General features: G+C 41.9%; 1 protein-coding gene across 1 annotated transcript in view; it reads right to left on the reverse strand.

Moving 5' to 3' along the window:
- The window catches only part of obscnb (obscurin, cytoskeletal calmodulin and titin-interacting RhoGEF b), a 108,980-nt gene that overhangs the window by 35,137 nt on the left and 53,661 nt on the right, over positions 1-20,182 (reverse strand). Inside the window, 9 exon segments of the mRNA XM_031560166.2 lie at positions 1,996-2,262; positions 4,605-4,883; positions 5,849-6,115; positions 6,369-6,626; positions 8,777-9,055; positions 9,830-10,096; positions 17,295-17,561; positions 17,784-18,050; positions 18,302-18,568. Of these exon segments, the coding sequence (XP_031416026.1) occupies positions 1,996-2,262; positions 4,605-4,883; positions 5,849-6,115; positions 6,369-6,626; positions 8,777-9,055; positions 9,830-10,096; positions 17,295-17,561; positions 17,784-18,050; positions 18,302-18,568 (2,418 nt within the window).

Consider the following 20,182-nt stretch of genomic DNA (forward strand, 5'->3'; position numbering starts at 1 on the left):
ATCCCAAACATGACAACGTGCCTTGGCTGATATCGGCTCTAACTCTCCTGCAGAGAATACGTGAGCATGAGCACAGCTTGCCTTTTCTACTTCAGTATCGTTGGATCTAGTAGAGTGAATCAAAGCTACCTGACATTTCTGCCATATAGCTGTTATGAACTGTTCCTCATTCTACAAAACTGACATTTTTGAAAAAACATGTTTTTGTCTTACATAAATGTGCAGGTTCTCTAGATCACAGAAGAAAGAACAATAACCAGCTTGCATGATTGTTTATATTAATATGTAGTTGTCATGGGCCTCAAAAATCACCTTAATCCCATCATTTACCATTTTTTCCTGTGTTGATATCATGATTGTTTTGTGCTTTTGGTTGCATTTTGGAATTCCTAGACACAATCAGATAATTTGTGTATTATCAAATTAGGTAGATATACAGATTGTATAGGAGAGAGAGAGAGAGAGAAAGAGAGAGAAAGAGAGAGAGAGAGATTAAAGATGCAGTCCATGATTCTGAAGAAAGGTTTTTGATAACAGCCAATCGAATGACACCCCTCCCTTCCATGGTTGTGATGCAACGTGTTGATTGGCTGGAATAGTTTATGGCTTGGTCGAGGAATGTTGAAATGAATCATTTTACGATTAAACCCCACCCTCTGCATAATTGACCTATCGCTAAGTCCCGCCCCTCGAACGCAGACGAGCCAATGGCAGTTTAGTAACAGCTGCACTCGGACATCTTGAGTTTACAACTCCATAGAGTAGCATTAGAAACCGTGATTCTTCACTTGTTTTATGGGGTTTGTTGTAATGTAAGTTGAACAAAAATGGTCAAACGATGTGCATGGGGTAGATGCAACACTGATACGAGGTATCATGAGAGGATAGGCAATGGGGTATGTTTTATCCCATTTCCCAAACCAAAACAAGACAGGGCCAAATGTCTCCGGTGGATTAAGCTGTGTGGCAGACCACACAGTCAACTCTACGTTCATTAGCTATCTGCCATACTCGTGTTAGGTTGGAATTTTCCTCTGCTAAAGCAATCAACTAAGCCTACATGATCATAGGCATACTCATTATTCACATTATTGTCATTGACAGTACCGGCTTACTTTCACCACTGATGTTATGCTAGGCTTAGGCAAGTTATCTCTGGTTAAAACTAGCTAACGTAAACGTGAACTATTCACTAGCTGCGCTAGCTAGCTAGACAGTTAGGACACTGTCCTGTCAGGGACAGGGTAATGCTAGTTAATAAACTAATAAACGTAGGTCTACATCTCAGTGCCTGTGCTGTGTTAGCTTTACGCTAGATGTAACCCATGTCTTCCAAAAAGTTCCACTTTTGTCTCATCAGTCCACAGAATCTTATCCCTAAAGTCTTGGGGGTCATCAAGATGTTTGTTGGCAAATGTGAGACGAGCCTTTGTGTTCTTTTTGGACAGCAGTGGTTTTCGCCTTGCTACTATTCCATAGATGCCATTTTTGCCCAGTCTCTTTCTTATTGTGGAATCGTGAACACTGACCTGACTGACGCCTGCAGGTCTTTAGTTACTCTTTTGTGACCTCCTGAATGAGTTCCCTGAAATACCTGAATCCGAAGAGTTTCACATTAATATAAAAAAAATATGTTTGGGTGGGCCAAAAAGCAATTTTGTCAAACTGTTATTTATACAGTATTTTTATATATTTATATATTTTAAATCGTGGCATTCCAGGCTCGGTCTGAGTTGTTTTGAGAACACATACTGAACAGACAGCTAGGACTGTAGGGAACACAAAGTGTATTGGTTTAGAATTGTGGACTGTACCTTTAAGAGAAAGAGAGAGAGAGAGAAAGATGCAGAGCCTCATATAACATTATTTTGATTTTGTAAACGGGCAGGGGGTTGGGGGTGAAACCTACCATCTACTACTTTATAAATGGAAATAGCAATTTGCCAAGTTTTAGTAATAAACATCAGGTGCATCTTTTCAGTGAGTTAAGCTCACCTTGCACCTCCAGGTGAGCCTCCACACAGGTGCCCTCTGCATCACAGGAGTAAGTCCCCGTGTCTCCTGGGAGAACTGAGCTAATGTACAAGTGCGCCACGTTCCAATCCTGTTCCAATATTACCCTGCACCCATCAGCCTGCAGTGGGCGGCCATCTTTGTTCCAGACAGCTGTGACCGGCCGAGAATATTGACAGATGAACTCTGCAGGGCGGCCTTCTGGCACCTGCAGATCCTCCATGGCGCTGACCACCTCTACGGAAGGATCTGGAAGGAGCGTGAGCATGGATCTGAATCAGATCGCTGTTGCTGGGCAACCCTCAACTTTTACAATACACTCCTCAAGGCACTTTCGAGTAGATCTACAGTGCTTCCTCAGTTTAAAGTAACAGTTCCCACATAGGTTAAATTCTAACACATTGCTTGTAACATCTAGGTAAGAATGTTTTTCCACAAAACTGGAGGAGTAAAAGAGGAGTAAAAAAAGGCTGGTCCAACACAAAGCACCTTTGCATAAAGACTTTTCTACCAATAAAACTGCCCGCACACTTTAAGAATAACAGAGCATGACAGAATTGGTTAGGAGGTTAGAGCTGACACATAGAAGTGCATGTGAGTATGAGGAAGAGCATTAAGGTCAGGGTGTGGAGCAAATATGGAAGTGAATCATTATTCAAATTAGATGATTTTGAGATTTTGAGTATTTTAACAACACACCAGACATATTCATGTGTATCTCTTGATTTATTTTGCAACATACCTCATGGGGAGTACTTGCTATAGAATAGGGCAAGATGGTATACTTGAAGTAACATTTAATCTGTAAAAAGAAAATATGTAGAGGGACCTTGTCCCGGTGGAACCAATCTCCATGAATTGGGAACCATATAGGAAGTTGCCTATGCACAACCTGAATGACTCCTCAGTGGTGTGGAAAAGATATGACCCAGTGGCTTAAAGTGCTTGCAATATGGTATCTAGAGCACAAGTCTATCTGTAGATAATGATAATCCACTGGTCTTTGTGTTTCTATGGGACTGAGAACAATAGGTAACATTATATACTGCATTTCAACTTGATCCAAAGGCACATGTGCTGATGTGACTCCGATTTATGAAGACCTGTTTAAGGCCTAATCCTACATCTGGCTACCGTCTCTTGGTCTGCGCTCAATAGCAATTCAGTTGTGGCCTTCCCAGGCTGTGCACGACAATGGGTGGCCATTTCCAAGTTCACTGCCAGCACGTTCCAGCAAAGCTGCTGTTTTGTCTCTCCCGTGATCTTGGTTTTAGTTCTTCTTTTCTGTCTCTGTACTGCATGGTTGCTTCCCCACCAAGCGTTCTGTCAGTGACCATCGAGGTTGGGGTTGATTTTCTCTTATGTTTTGTTGGCTGTTCGTCTTAAAGATCAATTTTGTTTGTCCCTCCTGTGTCTCATAGTTTTTGTATTACTATTATTATTAGCCTTGTGTCTGTATTTTCAGTTTGGTTATTGTTCCCTGCCTTGCTGGCTAAGCCACTTTTGCTTTATTGTCTCAGGGTGTTATTGTGATTGTGTTGTGTATTTTTGTGTGGTGTGTAGCATCAGGACCCTCCTCTCAAGCTAGTCCCTTCTACTGCGGTAAGGGCACTGCAATGTTTTGCGAACAGCTAACTGGTTTGTTTGTATGTTAACGTTGTCTGTGTCTACTCAAGATGTCACGTTGTACTGTCCTATCAATTGTTGGGGTTGTCTGTCTGTGCATTTTATAAAAAAAAATCAAAATAACAGACTTCTGTGTGCCTGAACACAAGGAGAAGACAGACTTCTGTGTGCCTGAACACGAGGAGAAGACGGGGTGGGCAGTGAGCAACTTTGGAGGCGTGCTGTAGGCTGCCCACCTGTTCAGAACTGAACAGACCTGGTATTAGAAACAGTACTGGTATTTCCTGTGCTATTTTTCCATTCGGCTGAATACATTTCCTTTCTCACTTTTGTTTGGGTGGGCCAGATGCACATTAGGGTGGGCTGAGCACACCCCTGCCCAAAGCTACTGCTAGCCCCGATGCAAGCTGCTAAATATCATTGCTAGTTACAGAGCGACTGGAGTGACACTATCAGACATGTAGGATGTAAAATGTCTCAACATTTCTTTTTTTCTGTCATAATTAAAATCATGTCTCTGCCATCATACTCAGACTGTAAAGTGAAAAGCTGGGATTTAGAAGCGTAGGCTGGCGGTGATCTCACAGTCTCACATATGCTTTGAACTGAGTGCTGTGTCATACTCAGAGCACCCTGAATCATGTGTCAAAATGAGAGGCCTAAAATGATAAACTCATGCATTCATGGAGCACACACTATGGTCAGTAGACATGGCACGTATCTGTATTGAGGGGAGTGAGCCAACGCCTTTCTCCTGAACACAGCTGCAGAGATTATGGTGGACCTTTTCTTTAGTGCTCAAATCAGTCAAATCAAGTACTAGCATTAAAATGTCATAAATATTTACATATCATAGGTACAAAACATTACTGTTATAATTGTTTATATCATTGTTTTGCAGCGTCATAAGAAAGGTATGGCTCAACTCCCGTCAATACCACCATAGATTCTTCCACCAACAATACCTTTAACCAAGAGCTTTGCAGAAGATACCAGGCTGCCCGCTTTAAATGTGACAGTTCCTGAGTCATCGGGGGCGAGGTTCTTAAAGCTGAGAGTGTAGATATGGCCTTGGAGAAGCCCAATCTCACAGAAGCGCTTCTGGCCATGATCCAGCCGAGTACCATCCAGCCACCACTGAACTTTGCCAGGTGCCTGGCCAGACAACGTGCAGGAAAACACAGCCCGCTCACCCGCAAAGACGTCAGTGTTGTGCAAACCTGAAACTATCTGCTCCTCCACCACTGCAGAGTAAGACACAAGACACTCAGACGCCACACCAAAGGACCATACTGTCTGCCTTCAGGAGGACTCATAATGACATTCACTCAGCCGCTGCACTTTCATAACATCATCGTGGACCTTACTTCTCTGTTGACACGACTTGTGAAAGAAATCCTTGACATTTGAGAAATTTGGGTGAAAATGGTTTAAAGGTGAAGTCAGTTGTTTTGAGATATCTGAAAAGCTTCCGGACATACGTATGTCTGAAAGATAATAGTTGATAAGAAAAAGGATAATAATTGTTCCTGTGTCCTCTGCTGATACTGGTGGTGTCTTCTTATACATTTTGTTGATAAAATGTTGATAATTTAGAGGGCCCAGATAACGTATCCAATTACATTTAAAACAGCTGAAGGAAGCAATGGAGAAACAAAGAGTCCACCAAGGGCAGTTTCACCATCATCATCATCATCATCATCATCATCATCATCATTGGAAGTCCAGAAGCATGTTCATTTTTGAAATGAAAAACTATTTAACGTAAACAGTATTGAAAAAGACAATATCAGGATATCGGAATCAAATGATTTATCAATTATGTAAAATCAATTATGTCTCAATTTTCATTCATTTTTTGTCAACAGGAAAACAATACTCAAGTTTTCTTTCTGTTTCAAAGGTCGATTGATTCTATTCAAGGGATTGGCACTGACATAGTATCTCTTTAAATGATCTTCTCATGACTGAGTGCAGCAGAGTCTACACTGTATCTGAGATAAATACTTTTAAAAACATTAAAACCTGAAAAATCAACTGATGATGAATCATCTCATGTCAGACACTCCTCATCTCATCTCAGACACACTTCAATCTTTGCAGTAAAGGAAGTTTAAAAGACAATTCACTCATCAGAATCATTCATAACCCCTGGTCAGACATGCCAAGGAATGAGAGTTTCTGATGCCACTGTGGAACATTGTGTTACCTTGTACTGTGACCGAGGCGGTAGTCAGTTGGGCTCCACCATCACATGTGTAAAAACCATTGTCCTCCGGATCCAGATCGTGTATGAGGAGCTCCTGAGTGTGGCCATCTTGCTTCACGGTGTACTTCTTCCCACTCTGAAGGACCACGCCTCCTTTTCTCCACTCGACGGTAAGCCCTGGCTTGGAGAGCTCACAGCGCAGCGTTATACTGTCACCCTCCACTGCTTCCTGGTTCTTCAGCTCTTTCTGGAAATAGGCGGGAGTTTCTGATAGTAGAACACACACATGAGAAGAGTGAAATATTTCAGAGGACTGTCTTGAAAAAGATTGGTATTTAAAAGGCGTGGTATGGCTGAGAGAAGACTTAAAGAACATTTGAAGTGAAGAGAGAGTGTGTGTGGTGCATCAGGTGCTGTCGTGCAGACAGAATGAGTTCAGTTTGCTTTGGTTTAAACAGCCTTGCATCTCGCATCGGCAGGTCTGAGAATGTAATGTTCTTAATCCTGCGTTCCTGTTTACCTCGGACAGAAAGCTGGATGGTGCTCTGCTCATCTCCTGTATCACAGGTGTATAATCCAGAATCAGCCACTTCCACTTTTTGTATGTAGAGCTTGTGGGTGGCACCATCCCTGTGAACTTCATATCTGCCTCCTTCTTCAATAACCACCTGGCCTCTTCTCCAGATAACACTGGCTTTCAATTCTGATATCATGCAGGACAGGGTGACTGTCTCACCCTCTTTGGCAGCCGTATCACTAGGGCCTTCTAAGATCCAGGCTAGACATGAAAAACCCCAAATCAAGTGTTTTAGTCACGTGACTGACACACAGATCAAGTGTTTTTGTCATGTGACTGACACACATATTAAGTGTTTTTGTCACATGACTGACACACATATTAAGTGTTTTTGTCACATGAAAAACCCCAAATCAAGTGTTTTTGTCACATGACTGACACCCGAATCAAGTGTTTTTGTCACATGACTGACACACAAATCAAGTGTTTTTGTCACATGACTGACACACAGATCAAGTGTTTTTGTCATATGACTGACACACAAATAACAGTACAGTTTTACAATGAAAACACTTCCCATTACAAGGGACAAATGTTCAGAGGTTTGGAAGCCTTCCCAAGTTTTTTGTGTAAAGTGGTACTTCTCATCACCAAGGTAGCATTAATTACTCCAGAAATCCGAAATTGTTCTATTAACCAAACAAATGTCTAACTGTTCATCTTTGACAATATCCAGTGGAAATTTGGAGAAACAGAAATGAGATTTAGTTATTTTCTGAACTTGTGAAGGTTTTCAAGTTCAAAGTTGATGCTTTTTTAGGCAGGTTAATGAAAAACAACACCGTAACTTCCAGTTTTCCTGACAGGTTTTGAATGTCTTAGAAATGTTCTGCAGGTTATTGTTCTACTGTGTGTCGGTAATTGATTGAAAATTCTTAAGGGGCAGTTGGGTTTGCCTACCTAAATATTTAACCACCCTAAAGGATAGTTACTGTAGATAATTAATGCAAGGGAATGTTGTCACAATATTGTACACATCTACTGTATATTTAATTTATAGTAAAAGCAAACCCTCCGAGATAATACATTTAAGGGAATGTGTGGTTAAATATGAAATTACAACGAATCCTTATCCACAACCTTTGGGGCAGAAAAGACTGCCTCATACACATCTTAAATATAACTAGGCTGTCACCTATTCGATTAGGACATGAAATAAGGTTTTATTACCGTCACCAGTCATCAGTTGTACTGACAACTGATAAGTCTCTAAACTTTAGTCCCATATCCATACATATGAGATGGCAGAAACAGAACCTAGCTCAGATTGTTTTAAGCCTCTTTCTTAATACATCTGCCGCCCACGCCCCTGACTGCAAGTTCAAGTTCTGCTCGGGACATATCTGACGACAGGTAAAGAGTAATGGACTTACATGGCCATAATGCAACGAGTAAAATGAGAAATGATGATTATGGCGAGGACCTTATTTTGTACTAATGACCACTCTGAAGTACAGTATTATACTCACATCACAGTTAAGTAATACATAGTCCTACATATGTTACATTTCTGTCAAAATAACCGCTTTTATTTGGCCTTTATTATATTAAATATTAGACCTTTGTTTGAAATGTACACTGCAACTTGTATGTGAGCCAAACAGGGAGAACCAAATATGATGAGGGTCCTGAAAGACTGTTCTGTTTTGGTCAATCAAGAACTGAACTTTAAAAATGTAGGTACTTTGTCACCCAAGGGATAAAACAACCTACTTTAAAAAAAGAATGCGTTTAAGATATACTAACACAATAACAGAGGTCTTTATTAAGCAATTAGCACTTATTGACCAATTCATAATAAATTAAGTACTGAGCTAAAAGATGGACTTTTCAATTTTATATATTAATTTAATTAAATTTAATTAAATTAAATTACCATTTTCCGAATGTAATAGGCATTTGCTACCTTGGTCATATCTTTGCAAAATATTTAAATTATTAAATGTGACAGAGGTGAATAAAAGTATCCATCTTTTAAGACTTCGAAGGCTTAAAAGACTTTTCACTAATCACTTTTGATCACAAATGTATTTCATTCTCCATAATGAAAAACTGACCAGATATGAATTTGGCTTCTGGAAAGCCTATTTTGCTCAATGAATATCACAAGTGCAGAATGTTCAAAATGATGAGAGAATGCTCTCAAAAGTGAAAGTGTTACTTCAATTCAAGTATATTTTTCTTGAACAAAAGCAAAATGATGTTAGGAAAAGCAATATGCCGGCCAGAGCAAAGCTGTGGTCTAACGCAAGTGAATGGAAGTGAATGGCATTTGGAATGGAGACCAAAGACCAGAGGCATGCAGCACGAAGACAACTGATGGACACAACTCCCATCATGCCTTCTGTTACCTTTGGGTTTGTGCTGCACTAGAAGGGACGCCACACTTTTCTCTTCACCGACCACAAAGGCCACATCACCTGATTCTTCTGGTGTGACCATTCTGAGCACTAGGTGGTGCTCTCGGGCCTGGCACCTGATCTGATTCAGGTCATTGTGCTGCAGGTGGTTGGAGCCCAACCACCACTCAGCATGAGTCACGCCCTCCTGGGACACTTCACAACGGAAATGGGCATCCTCGCCCACAGTGAGGGCAATATCGTGTATGCCCCGAGTGATAAGCACACGTTCTGGATTATGGATGGGAGGAGGGTGTGCAAAAGGCTTCCGTTAGGCCGTTAGACATGAGGGTGCTAAAGCACCTACAGACGGGATCAAATCTTCCCTTCATGAAACAACATTTACTGGGGTTTTGTCTGATACTTGAGGATATGATTTCTTATCCACTCTTCATGACTGCTGTAGTTGCGAACTGAAAATCTCACATGCTGTCACCCAAAACCATATATCTAATCCTACAGAGGATTTACAGAGGATTTGTAACATTTTATCAACTTATTAGTTGAGATTCAACAATTCAGCTGTTTCGCTTTTTCTGTAGATGTTTAACAGACTGTGTATAGATTATATGTGTGACTCGTGAACATACCTACATATTCTCAGTATAATTTAATTGACTTTGAACGACTCTCTATGCTATACAAATATTCAACAACTAGCAAACAATTTCATTCATTTTTGTTTAACATTCTAATATTCAACTAATTTCACCTTGAATATTTTTACATACTGTACATTGTTGAACATCGGTTTAGTGAATAGTTCAAATTCAATTAAATTATTCTGAGAATATGTAGGTATGTTCATGAATGGTCACATATACAACAGACAAAGTGAAACAGCTCAATTGTTGAATCTAAACTAATGAGTACTCTGCAAATCTTCTGCAGGCGGACTATCCAAATCAATTGTTATCAATCCATGAGTGAGACTGATGTCACTCAAAAACAAAAGAAGTACAAAAGAAGTCAAAGAAAAGGGGAAGAAATAAAATAAATGATTACCTTTGACCATCAATGTAGCTTTGCTTTGTTTGTCTCCTGTGTCACAAGTGTATTCCCCGCTGTCCTCCACCGTCAGCGTGTGTACCACCAGTGTACGAGTGGTGCCTTCCTTTGGCATGGAATACTTCAGGCCCTCTTCCAGCACCACCACACCCTTCCTCCAGGTGACTTTGGCATCTTGACAGGAGGTTTTGCAACACAGACTGGCATCCTTCCCCTCCAGAGCTTCTTGATTTTCTAACTCTTTCGTAAACAACACCGGGGGTGCTGTAATCAGAACATAGTAAGACAGAGACCAGATGAGGAGTCAAAGATGAGGTTAAATGTTAAAGGTCAAAGGTGAAATAGTGTAGACATTCACAGATTAAATAAGACCGACTCTTCAAATCCCAGTAACTGTAGAAGTCAAGAAAAGGCATCTGCCAGCCTATGCCCCCTCATAGCATTACTATGTCTAGGGCCTACCAGGAATAAAAAAAAAAATCACTCAGGGCCTCATTTACGTACATTTGCGAGCGCGGCGTAATCAGCGTCTTTGCCAAACCGCATACAGCGCACGGTGTGTTTCCGCATTTTGCGTAGTATTTATCAAACAAGAACCTCGTCACGTAATCAGCGCCTTACTCCGCCCTCTAGTGTTATTAGCGCCGCTAAAATAGGGGACAATTGCCACCATGGATGATGGAGAATTAGAGCTTTTTGTTCACGAGGTTACAGCAAACTTGGCCCCCGTCCATATAGAAACGCATAAATATTCTCCGTTTAGACCTTCTGTCCACACTAAAACGGCGTATTCCGACACTGAAAATTATGCTTTTCAAAAACGCTGCCCTAGGCTGATACATTTGAAAACTCCGGGTTTGCGTTGTAGTGTGGACAGGGGAAAAGGAGGTTTTCAGATACGCTGACGTTCGGTTGCCATGGCACTAGGGGTTGCTTGCGCTCGAGAGGCTATAACGTCAAAATAAACATGGAACGTGAAATGAATATGCTGCTCTGTCTCTACAATTTACTTAGTGGTAGTTTAGTTAGTGTACTTCAGTACAAGTACTTTTCCTGAATAGATAGGCGTTACTCCTACGCAGAAGGCGAGTGCTGTACTCGGTATGCTTGAACGATGGGGGGAAAAGGCAAAGACGACGGTTTAAACCCTACATGGAGTGGCGTTTCTGGGTAAGACCTGGCCGAACAGCTAGCTGTTATATGCCTCAACATACACATATACCCTCCCATTTATGCATATGTATTAGTCGGGAAGCGCAGCGTGCGTCTATCTGCTTCAGCAGCAGGCAATCTGCGTTTTTACCCAAGTGCGCCGCGGTTGTAAATACGGTTCCATGTTTTTACCCGCATTTTGCGTAGAAGTTACGCCTGAAGTGGGCACAATTCTGATAGTAAATCTGGCCCTCAGTCTCTTGGCTTTGCATACAGTTCACACTAAGCCAAATATGTCCATGATCTAACTGATTAATTCAACTGACTGTGGATATTTTCCAAATGATTTAAGACTCCTGATCTAGCTATTAGCTAATTCCCTGGTGAAAGAAAATATAGTGGATCCCGAAAAACAGTGGCATTTCTGCAAGAAAATGTTAGTGTAGTTACTCCACAGCAGCTTAGGGCAGCTAACCTTCACCCAGCAAGTAAGACATTATAATGAAAGCATTGCACAGAAAATTCTAATTTTGTTGTACTTTCCTACACAAAAACAATAACAGAATATAGCTACAAGCGGTAGCTTGGGTCCAAGATGTGTATGAATATTAACAACCATTTTTGCAGAATTCATGAATTGTGGTATTCGGGACTGTTAGCCCTGGTGGAGAAACAGGTTCAAACATAAGATTGAGACAAGACGGACCCTGTTTTTGGATTGAGGGATGAATAACTTACAATTGAGCTATTGAGGAACTCAGAGTTGGAATGTGTGCGTGTGACTATACAAAGCACAACGGAATTCTGAGACAAAGCTAGAAAATGTTATCAGCCATTGTAGCAAACTGGAAGTCTGTTCTGATAAGTTGTCAATGAATCATTGGGCAGGTACAAAGTGGAAGAGCAGGGTTTGGGATATCATTGGGCAGGTACAGATTCGAAAGAGCAGGGTTTGGGATATCATTGGGCAGGCACAGAGTGGAAAAGCAGGGTTTGGGATAGACAATTGCAGAGACAATTGTATTGTTATGGCGCTATATAAATAAAATTGAATTGAATTGAATTGAATTGAATTGAATTGAATTGAATTGAATTGAAAAGCAGGGTTTGGGATATCTTTGGGCAGGTACAGAGTGAAAAAGCAGGGTTTGGGATAGGTGACAGTTGGGAAGCATGGGCTTCTCAAGGAGCAGGCAAAGGGCAATGGATGAACTAGCATGATGTTGAGTCGAGGAAGATCAGCTGGAGAGAACGTTGGGCTATATTAAATTCATCGTTGGAGCCACTTATGATGTCCTCCCAACTTCGCAGAACCTCAGTCAGCGGGTGGGGAAAGACGGAAGCTGTTATGTTTGGGTGTTGGCTGGGTGTAAAACTAGCTTGACCCAGGGTCACCACATGTGGAGGCATAATTCAGGACCTATTATGCTCATTTTCAATGTTCATAAATGTTCATAAATATTTTGGAAAGATTTCAGCGATTTAGTCAGCACAGTCCAGTAAGGAATTAAAATAATTCATTTTAAAGTGTGTAAAGAAGAAGGATTTATGGCTTATGTCCAAGGGCGCCTGCATTTGTGTCTCTACAATGACAATCACTATTTTGACTGGCAGTGTAGAAATGACTTCAAGACTCATGGCACACATCCGATGATGAAGCAGAACTCTGCTGAAATGGTGCCTGTGGACAGAGGTGGTTTATGAGAACGGTGTGTCAGTGAGAAGGGGGGGAAAGCACCCCTTCCGAGACGTATGGGGTAAAGTAACGTTTTGACTAAAAGCATTTTTCTGACTCGTTCAACCTCTAACAGTCCGACAAACGAATGAAGTGTGGGCACCCATGAGTGTCAGCGCGTGGGTCCTTCCATCAATGCTAATCTTGTCCATGTCATTGCTCCACAGAGGAACATCCTGAAGTCGGGCAGCACGGTGGCTCAGTGGTTAGCACTGTCACCTCACAGCAAGAAGGCCCTGGGTTTGAATCCCGGTCGTTCCAGGTCCTTTCTGTGTGGAGTTTGCATGTTCTCCCCGTGCCTGCGTGGGTTTACTCCGGGTACTCCGGTTTCCCCCACCATCATAAAGACATGCATTGCATCGTATGAATATGAATGAATGTTGGTGGTGGTCGGAGGGGCCGTTGGCGCTGATTGGCAGCCACTCTTCTGTCAGTCTGCCCCAGGGCAGCTGTGGCTACTGAGGTAGCTTACCACCACCGGAATGACTACTGGACTCTGGACTCTGTAAAGCGACTTCGGGTATATAGAGAAGCGCTATATAAGATTGAATTGATTGATTGATTGATTGATTGATTGAAGTGTCCACTGCACTGTCATGTCTCAAAGCATTCAAGGGGCCCATCATCATCCTCTTAAATGATTAAAAGGCGTCAGCTTGAATGGTTTAAATGGTTAAAATGCTACATCTTAAAGTGGTGGAACAAGAACAAAACTGTTAAATGATGTCAAAAATATGTACAGGTCAGTGGCATACACTCCCCTTTCTATGAAGCACTGTAACTGTAGCAGATGTCTTTGCATTCTCAAAAGTACATTTCTTCAGAGTCGGTCCCCTTAAGGTGATAAATGACCTTTTGGTATGGTGTTGTATTTTTTTAATTTTGGGATTTGTTACTGGACTCAAGACACTTCTCTCCTTTCCTCCATACCACTTGAGCACTGTGTTTAGTCAGCTTGCACAGAAAACAGACATTCTCTGAATGTAGGCAAAGTAGGCTGTAGCTTTCAGAATAAGCCTGCAAAAAAGTACAGTGAAATTGTCTTTGCCTACCATTCACTGTTAAGTGTGCTGTGCTCTCCATCTCCCCAGTACTGCAAATATAGTCACCGGAGTCTTCCGTATCCAAATCATGGATGACTAATTGAGCAATGAGATCAACTTGCAACATTTCATACTTGGCACAGGGACAAAGCCCAACTTCACCCTTCCTCCATTCAAGAGGAATATCCGGCTTAGAGAGTTGACAGCCAAATGAGGCACTGTGCCTTTCACGGGCCTGCTGGTCCTTCAAATGATGAATGAAAAACGCTGGAAGCACTTTAAATGGAACAAGTGGAAAAGGTCATGGGTCATGGATGCCACCATATTGTCAGTGTTGTGTCATCTTAAAACTATAAACTGGTGGTGACAAAAAGCATAAGTAGTCCTGGTTCTCCCACCATAGAGGGGCATGTTGACATCATTGACTGAATATACCTACATAATACAGTATGTGCAATGGACTCATACCACGAGAACAGAGATGAGTTGTTTGAAACGGCATCAATATAAAATAACTTATGGATGTTATAACATACAGCACCAAAAGCTACTAAATAGAACAAAAGCATAATATTGATAAATGCCATTAGACTATATACTGTATGTACACATTTCAAAACACTCAAAATCGAGAAGGTCAGTCCATGTCTGATCACCCAAAGGGATAAACTCCACCCTCTTGTCAAATACATTTGTTAAAATGGTTCATTTTGGTCAGGAAAGCCAGTTTCATCTCAGGTGAACTCACTGTTCCTGAGACCCAGCTCTTTCTTTTGACATAATTGACGTAACTCCGCTACAAATGGTCCAATTATAACAAAAAATATATCGTTTTAACATTTAGGCCTGGGTCACTTAGGGTGTGATTATCTTTTGGTAATTTCATACAGTGGATCTTAGTGCACCACGGTATGGGGAAAGGGGCTAGGTTAAATTGGCTAGGTTGGGGCTGGGTTAACAGATTTTTGCTCTCATGAATCTGATGGAACCGCAAAATAGCTATTCTACTGTTATTTTGTATAATTTGTATCTGTTACTCATACCCTTGGATGTGTACTCTTTCTGTCTCACTGAGACCTGAACAATTAGCATGTGAACCCCTTCCCCCCAGATAGCCTCTTTCCTGCTATCACCCTTTGTCCTCTGTTATCACCCCCTCCCCCCATAGGTGAACCCCTACACCCCAGTTCTTTTCATTTTGGTAAGGTCTCTGGCAGCTGCATTTTGTATAAGCTGAAACTGTATGAACATCTTTTTAGGAAGGCCTGTGAAAAGACCGTTGCAGTCGTCAACCCTGTTGGAGATAAAGGCATGAGCCAGTGACACTAAAGAGCTGAACAAACTGATAAAGAAGGCCATGAGCCAGTGACACCAAAGAGCTGAACAAACTGATAAAGAAGGCCATGAGCCAGCGACACTAAAGAGCTGAACAAACTGATAAAGAAGGCTGGCTCGATGGTGGGGACATTTCTGGAGCAAGTGGAGTTTGTTGTGGAAAAAAGGATGTTGCCAGGGGCGGAGATCCCATTTCATTGTAGGGGGGGACAATACATGGTCAAATTTCAGAGTGTAATTCCGGGGGGGGGGGACATGAAAAAATTGCTTTCACGAGAGCTAGCATAAACTGCTAAATACAGAATTCTCTTATCACATTTACAAACAGAAATTCAAAGTCATTTTAGAATTATCTAAACAGCATTAAATGTACTAACACGAAATATCTATTCACAGACAAATAATGTCCAAAGTTCAAGAGAACTTGATGCTCAAAATAAGTTATAAAACAGCTCGACAGGGAATCGAACTAGCAACCTTTTGATTACATTACGACCTCTCTACCTCCTGCGCCACTGTCACTCCATATTACAATACCAGCATAGTTCATGGACCGCAGAAAAAGTTGACATTCATTTAACTTCAGATAATTTAACAAATCTTGAGAGGCACTGAGATGTAGACCTACGTTTATTAACTAGCATGAACCTGCCCCTGACAGGACAGTGTCCTAGACTGTCTAGCTAGCTATCTTAACTGTGTTAATTACCGGCATGCGTGTGTTATCGGCAAACGTTCACGTTGTCATGCCAATCCATTAATAAACGTATGTATACTTGTGCATATCGATTGGAACTTCGTAAATGGAGTTTAGAAAAAAACGTCTTCTTTACATGTTCTTACTGCGTTCGAGAATGAGGTAAATCTCTTTACATATCGTGTATCATAGCGGCAGCGACAGGGGACAGAGTAGGAAACAGTCTGATAATCTGACCGTGTAGGCTACTTGGCTGATTAACTGAAACACGGAGCTGCCGGTAGCCCTGCCCGTTGGAAACAGCATGTGAACCAAACCACTTTGAGGAATAGGGGGAACATGATTTTTCAACACTTAAAAAACACATTGTTTTACATCTATAATTAGCACCGCTTGTGTTGTCGTATTTTTATTTAAAAAAAGAAAAATCAAAAAATCAAAAAAAAAAAAAAATGTCAATGATTGTTGGGGGGGACAACTTTATGGTAGGGGGGGACACGTCCCCCCCGTCCCCCCCGGGATCTCCGCCTATGGATGTTGCACAAACTGCTTAACACTATAGACAATACTTTGCATCCCCTCCACAGCTTACTGGTCACACATCAGTGTACTTTCCTGCCCACCATCCAAGACCTGTACACCTCCAGAGTCAGGAAACGGGCAGGAAAAATCACTGCAGACCCCTCACACCCCGGACACAAATTATTCAAACTCCTCCCCTCTGGTAGACGCTACAGATCACTGTTCGCCAAAACCTCCAGACACAAAAACAGTTTCTTCCCCCTCGCCGTCTCACTACTGAACAACTAACCCACTGTAGCATATATATTTATATTTATATATGTATCCCTGCACTTCTCGCACTCTCCACTTCTTCTTTGCACTACTGTTGTGCAACATTTCACAGCTACTGTATATAGCCATTCCGCCTTGTACATACTTTCTTAAACTCCTTAGTCCATTGCACTGTTGCACTGTTTGTTTGTTTGTATTGTATTGTATTGTGTTGTATATTTTGTGTAAGCACACGGAGAGTCACTTTATCAAGCCAAATTCCTTGTTTGTGCAAACTTACTTGGCCAATAAAACCTGATTCTGATTCTGATTTCAGTTTGAGGCACGTTCAGCTTCAGTGGAATAAGGAACACTATAGGAATACATTCCTGCCCACCTGCCCACAGCAATCACATTGTATAATAACTCCTTCTCTTAGTGGCAATGTACAATGCACAAAGCACATTCAAATGTGCATCCATCTTCCTGGACAAAATGAACCTATATAACAAATGTCATTGAAATCAGAGAGGTTGAGATTTAAATTCCCATTTTGTTTGGTGATCTGACATGGAATGACGGAATTGTGACAAATGACAGCCAAAAATTGATTTATACCAAGCGATTCATATTTTGCTCCATCCTTCTCAGCATAATATAAGTGCTTCAGTTTGTTGAAGAGAACACTGAGGACACAAACTGAAGGAAGTCAAAAAAACATCTTACCAGTGATTTTAACGAAGGCTGTACTCTGGCTGTCTCCTGCGCTGCAGCAGTAGTCCCCTGTGTCCTCACATTTCACTGAATGGATGGTGAGCTCAACAGCGGCGCCAGCCTGCTTCATCTGGTATTTCTCTCCAGATGTGAGCACTAGTTGACCTCTCCTCCATTCCACAGGTCCTCCAGGTTTGGAGAGCTCACAGCGTAGGGTGACACTGCCCCCCTCTACAGCCTCTTGGCTCTCAAGTTCATGTATGAAGGTCACAGGTAAAGCTGAGGAATGATTGTAAAGTTTTACACGCAACAGTTAAAACTCAGACTATCAGCAACAGGTGATTGTACTGTATTTCATTCATCGACTTAAACAAAACAACAACAGTCAACAACTCTTATATATGACACAGATAGCACACGCAGAAACACAGATGACCCTCCATTCACAGTGTAGGCATATCATCTGTGATGTTCTGTCAGGCGGCAGTGAAATAATCGTACCGTTTACTTTGATGCTGGCAGAAGACTTATTGTCTTCACAATCACAAACATAAGCTCCAGAGTCTTCAGGCTTCAGATCTGAGATCTTGAGCTCCACAGTGGATCCGACCTGCTTCATCTGGTATTTCTCTCCAGATGTGAGCACTAGTTGACCTCTCCTCCATTCCACAGGTCCTCCAGGTTTGGAGAGCTCACAGCGTAGAGTGACACTGCCTCCCTCTACAGCCTCTTGGCTCTCAAGTTCATGTATGAAGGTCACAGGTAAAGCTGAGGAACCATTACAAAGATGTGAAACCCAGGAAAGCTATACCCAACAAACATCAAACTCAAGACTCGGCAACAGGTGGTTTTACACACTGTAAACATTGACGACCCACAAACGATATCGCAAGACAACAGTCAACAACTCTTAGCAAGGACACAGAGCAAACACAGAAACACAGATGGCCATCTTTTCACATAGTAAGTCACAATCACTATCAGAGAAGTTCTGTCAGGCGGCAGTGAAATAATCGTACCGTTTACTTTGATGCTGGCAGAAGACTTATTGTCTCCACAATCACAAACATAGGCTCCAGAGTCTTCAGGCTTCAGATCTGAGATCTTGAGCTCCACAGTGGATCCAACCTGCTTCATTTGGTATTTCTGTCCGGACCCGATCACTTCAGTTCCTCTCCTCCATTCCACAGGTCCTCCAGGTTTGGAGAGCTCACAGCGTAGGGTTACACTGCCCCCCTCTACAGCCTCTTGGCTCTCAAGTTCATGTATGAAGGTCACAGGTAAAGCTGAGGAACCATTACAAAGATGTGAAACCCAGGAAAGCTATACCCAACAAACATCAAACTCAAGACTCGGCAACAGGTGGTTCTATTTCATTACTACTGACCGCCAGAGGCGGTGCTTTCAGCACTGGATGTCCATCACGTTTACGTGTAGTTCGAGTGTTTGTATCAACAAAGTCACCTGTGACCTGGGTGACGTATGCCCCTTGCCCCGGTACTAAAGGCACGTTCACCCAGGACTTGACCCTTATTTTCTTCTCGCGTTAGGTGAGTAGTTTTTCACAGGTGAGTGTACGTGCTAATCGTTGGGAGTCTTGAAACCGTAGGTTGGAGCTGCGCATTCTCGCCCTCTAAAGACTGCGATTAGCATTCTAAATCAACGTTGGATAATCCGAAAAAAAAAAAAAGTTGAGTTTTGCCTCTTCTATTTTGTGCCGTGTGTAGTATTCACGCTCGGGTAGTAGTTTAAGAGGCATTGGGCTATCAGTACGGGTGTTTCTCGCCTTACAACCCGATAGTTAAACCCACTTAGCGAGTTGGAAGTTCCTCGCATATATTGTACCGTTGGGAGATGCAAGCGGCGTTCTCGCCATAAAGCATGTCTATTTTGGGTTAACACTGATTGGTGACTGGTGGGCTATCAGTAGGCTACAGGTGTTTCTCGCCTAACAACCGATAGTTGAAACCATGATGAGTTTTCCTCTACTATTTTGTGCCGTTTGTGTGTTCACGCTCGGATGCGGCAGTAATGGTTTAAGAAGCATTGGGCGGTCAGTGCAGGCGTCTCGCCTTACAACTGATAAATTAAACCCACTTGTTGGAGCGAGTTGGAAGTCCCTTGCATAGTTTGGTTTTGTACCGTTGTTATTATGAAGATGCAAGCGGCGTTCTCGCCATAAGCATTCAATTAAGTAAACGAACGGGATTTTACTCCTGTCGACTTTGTGTTAACGTTAGAAGCAGGCTACGTTTACCAACTGTTTTGATAACTGTTAATTGGTAACTGTTAACGAGTGTGTCCACTCTTAAATAGGACAGGATTAACTCCTGTCGGCTTTGGGTTAATGCTATAAGCAGGCTACGTTCTACGCCCCGCAATTTCAGTTCTAAAAAACAGCTATGTTTGGGTAACTGTTTATTGGTAACTGTTAACGAGTGTGTCCACTCTTAAACAGGACAGGATTTTACTCATGTCGGCTTAGTGTTAAACGCTATAAGCAGGCTATGTTTGATTGGTGACTGACGGACTACGCCCGCAATTTCAGTTCTAAAGCATCTAGTTTTGGTAACCGTTAACGAGTGTGTCCGCTCTTTCTAAACGGAAGCCTACCTTACATAACGTAAGAGGAATCATTGCCGTGATCAGGTTTAATTCGCTTGGTTAATATTGAGGCTTGGTCCATAATAAACTGCCTAGTTTGAGTGGGTGATTGTCTCCACCCCGCAAATTTCAGTTGTTCAGCATTTATTATTTGATTTCAGGTGACTGTAGAGGAGTGTGTTCGCTCTTAAACAGTAACCTATCTTATATAACAGAGCCTAGTGTTATTTCGCTAAGGCTGCTGGTAAAATGTCACTCCTATGAAAAATAAAAATAAATAAATCTATGTATAGATA

Source organism: Clupea harengus, chromosome 22 (genome assembly GCF_900700415.2).
Source record: "Clupea harengus chromosome 22, Ch_v2.0.2, whole genome shotgun sequence".
Taxonomy (NCBI): domain Eukaryota; kingdom Metazoa; phylum Chordata; class Actinopteri; order Clupeiformes; family Clupeidae; genus Clupea; species Clupea harengus.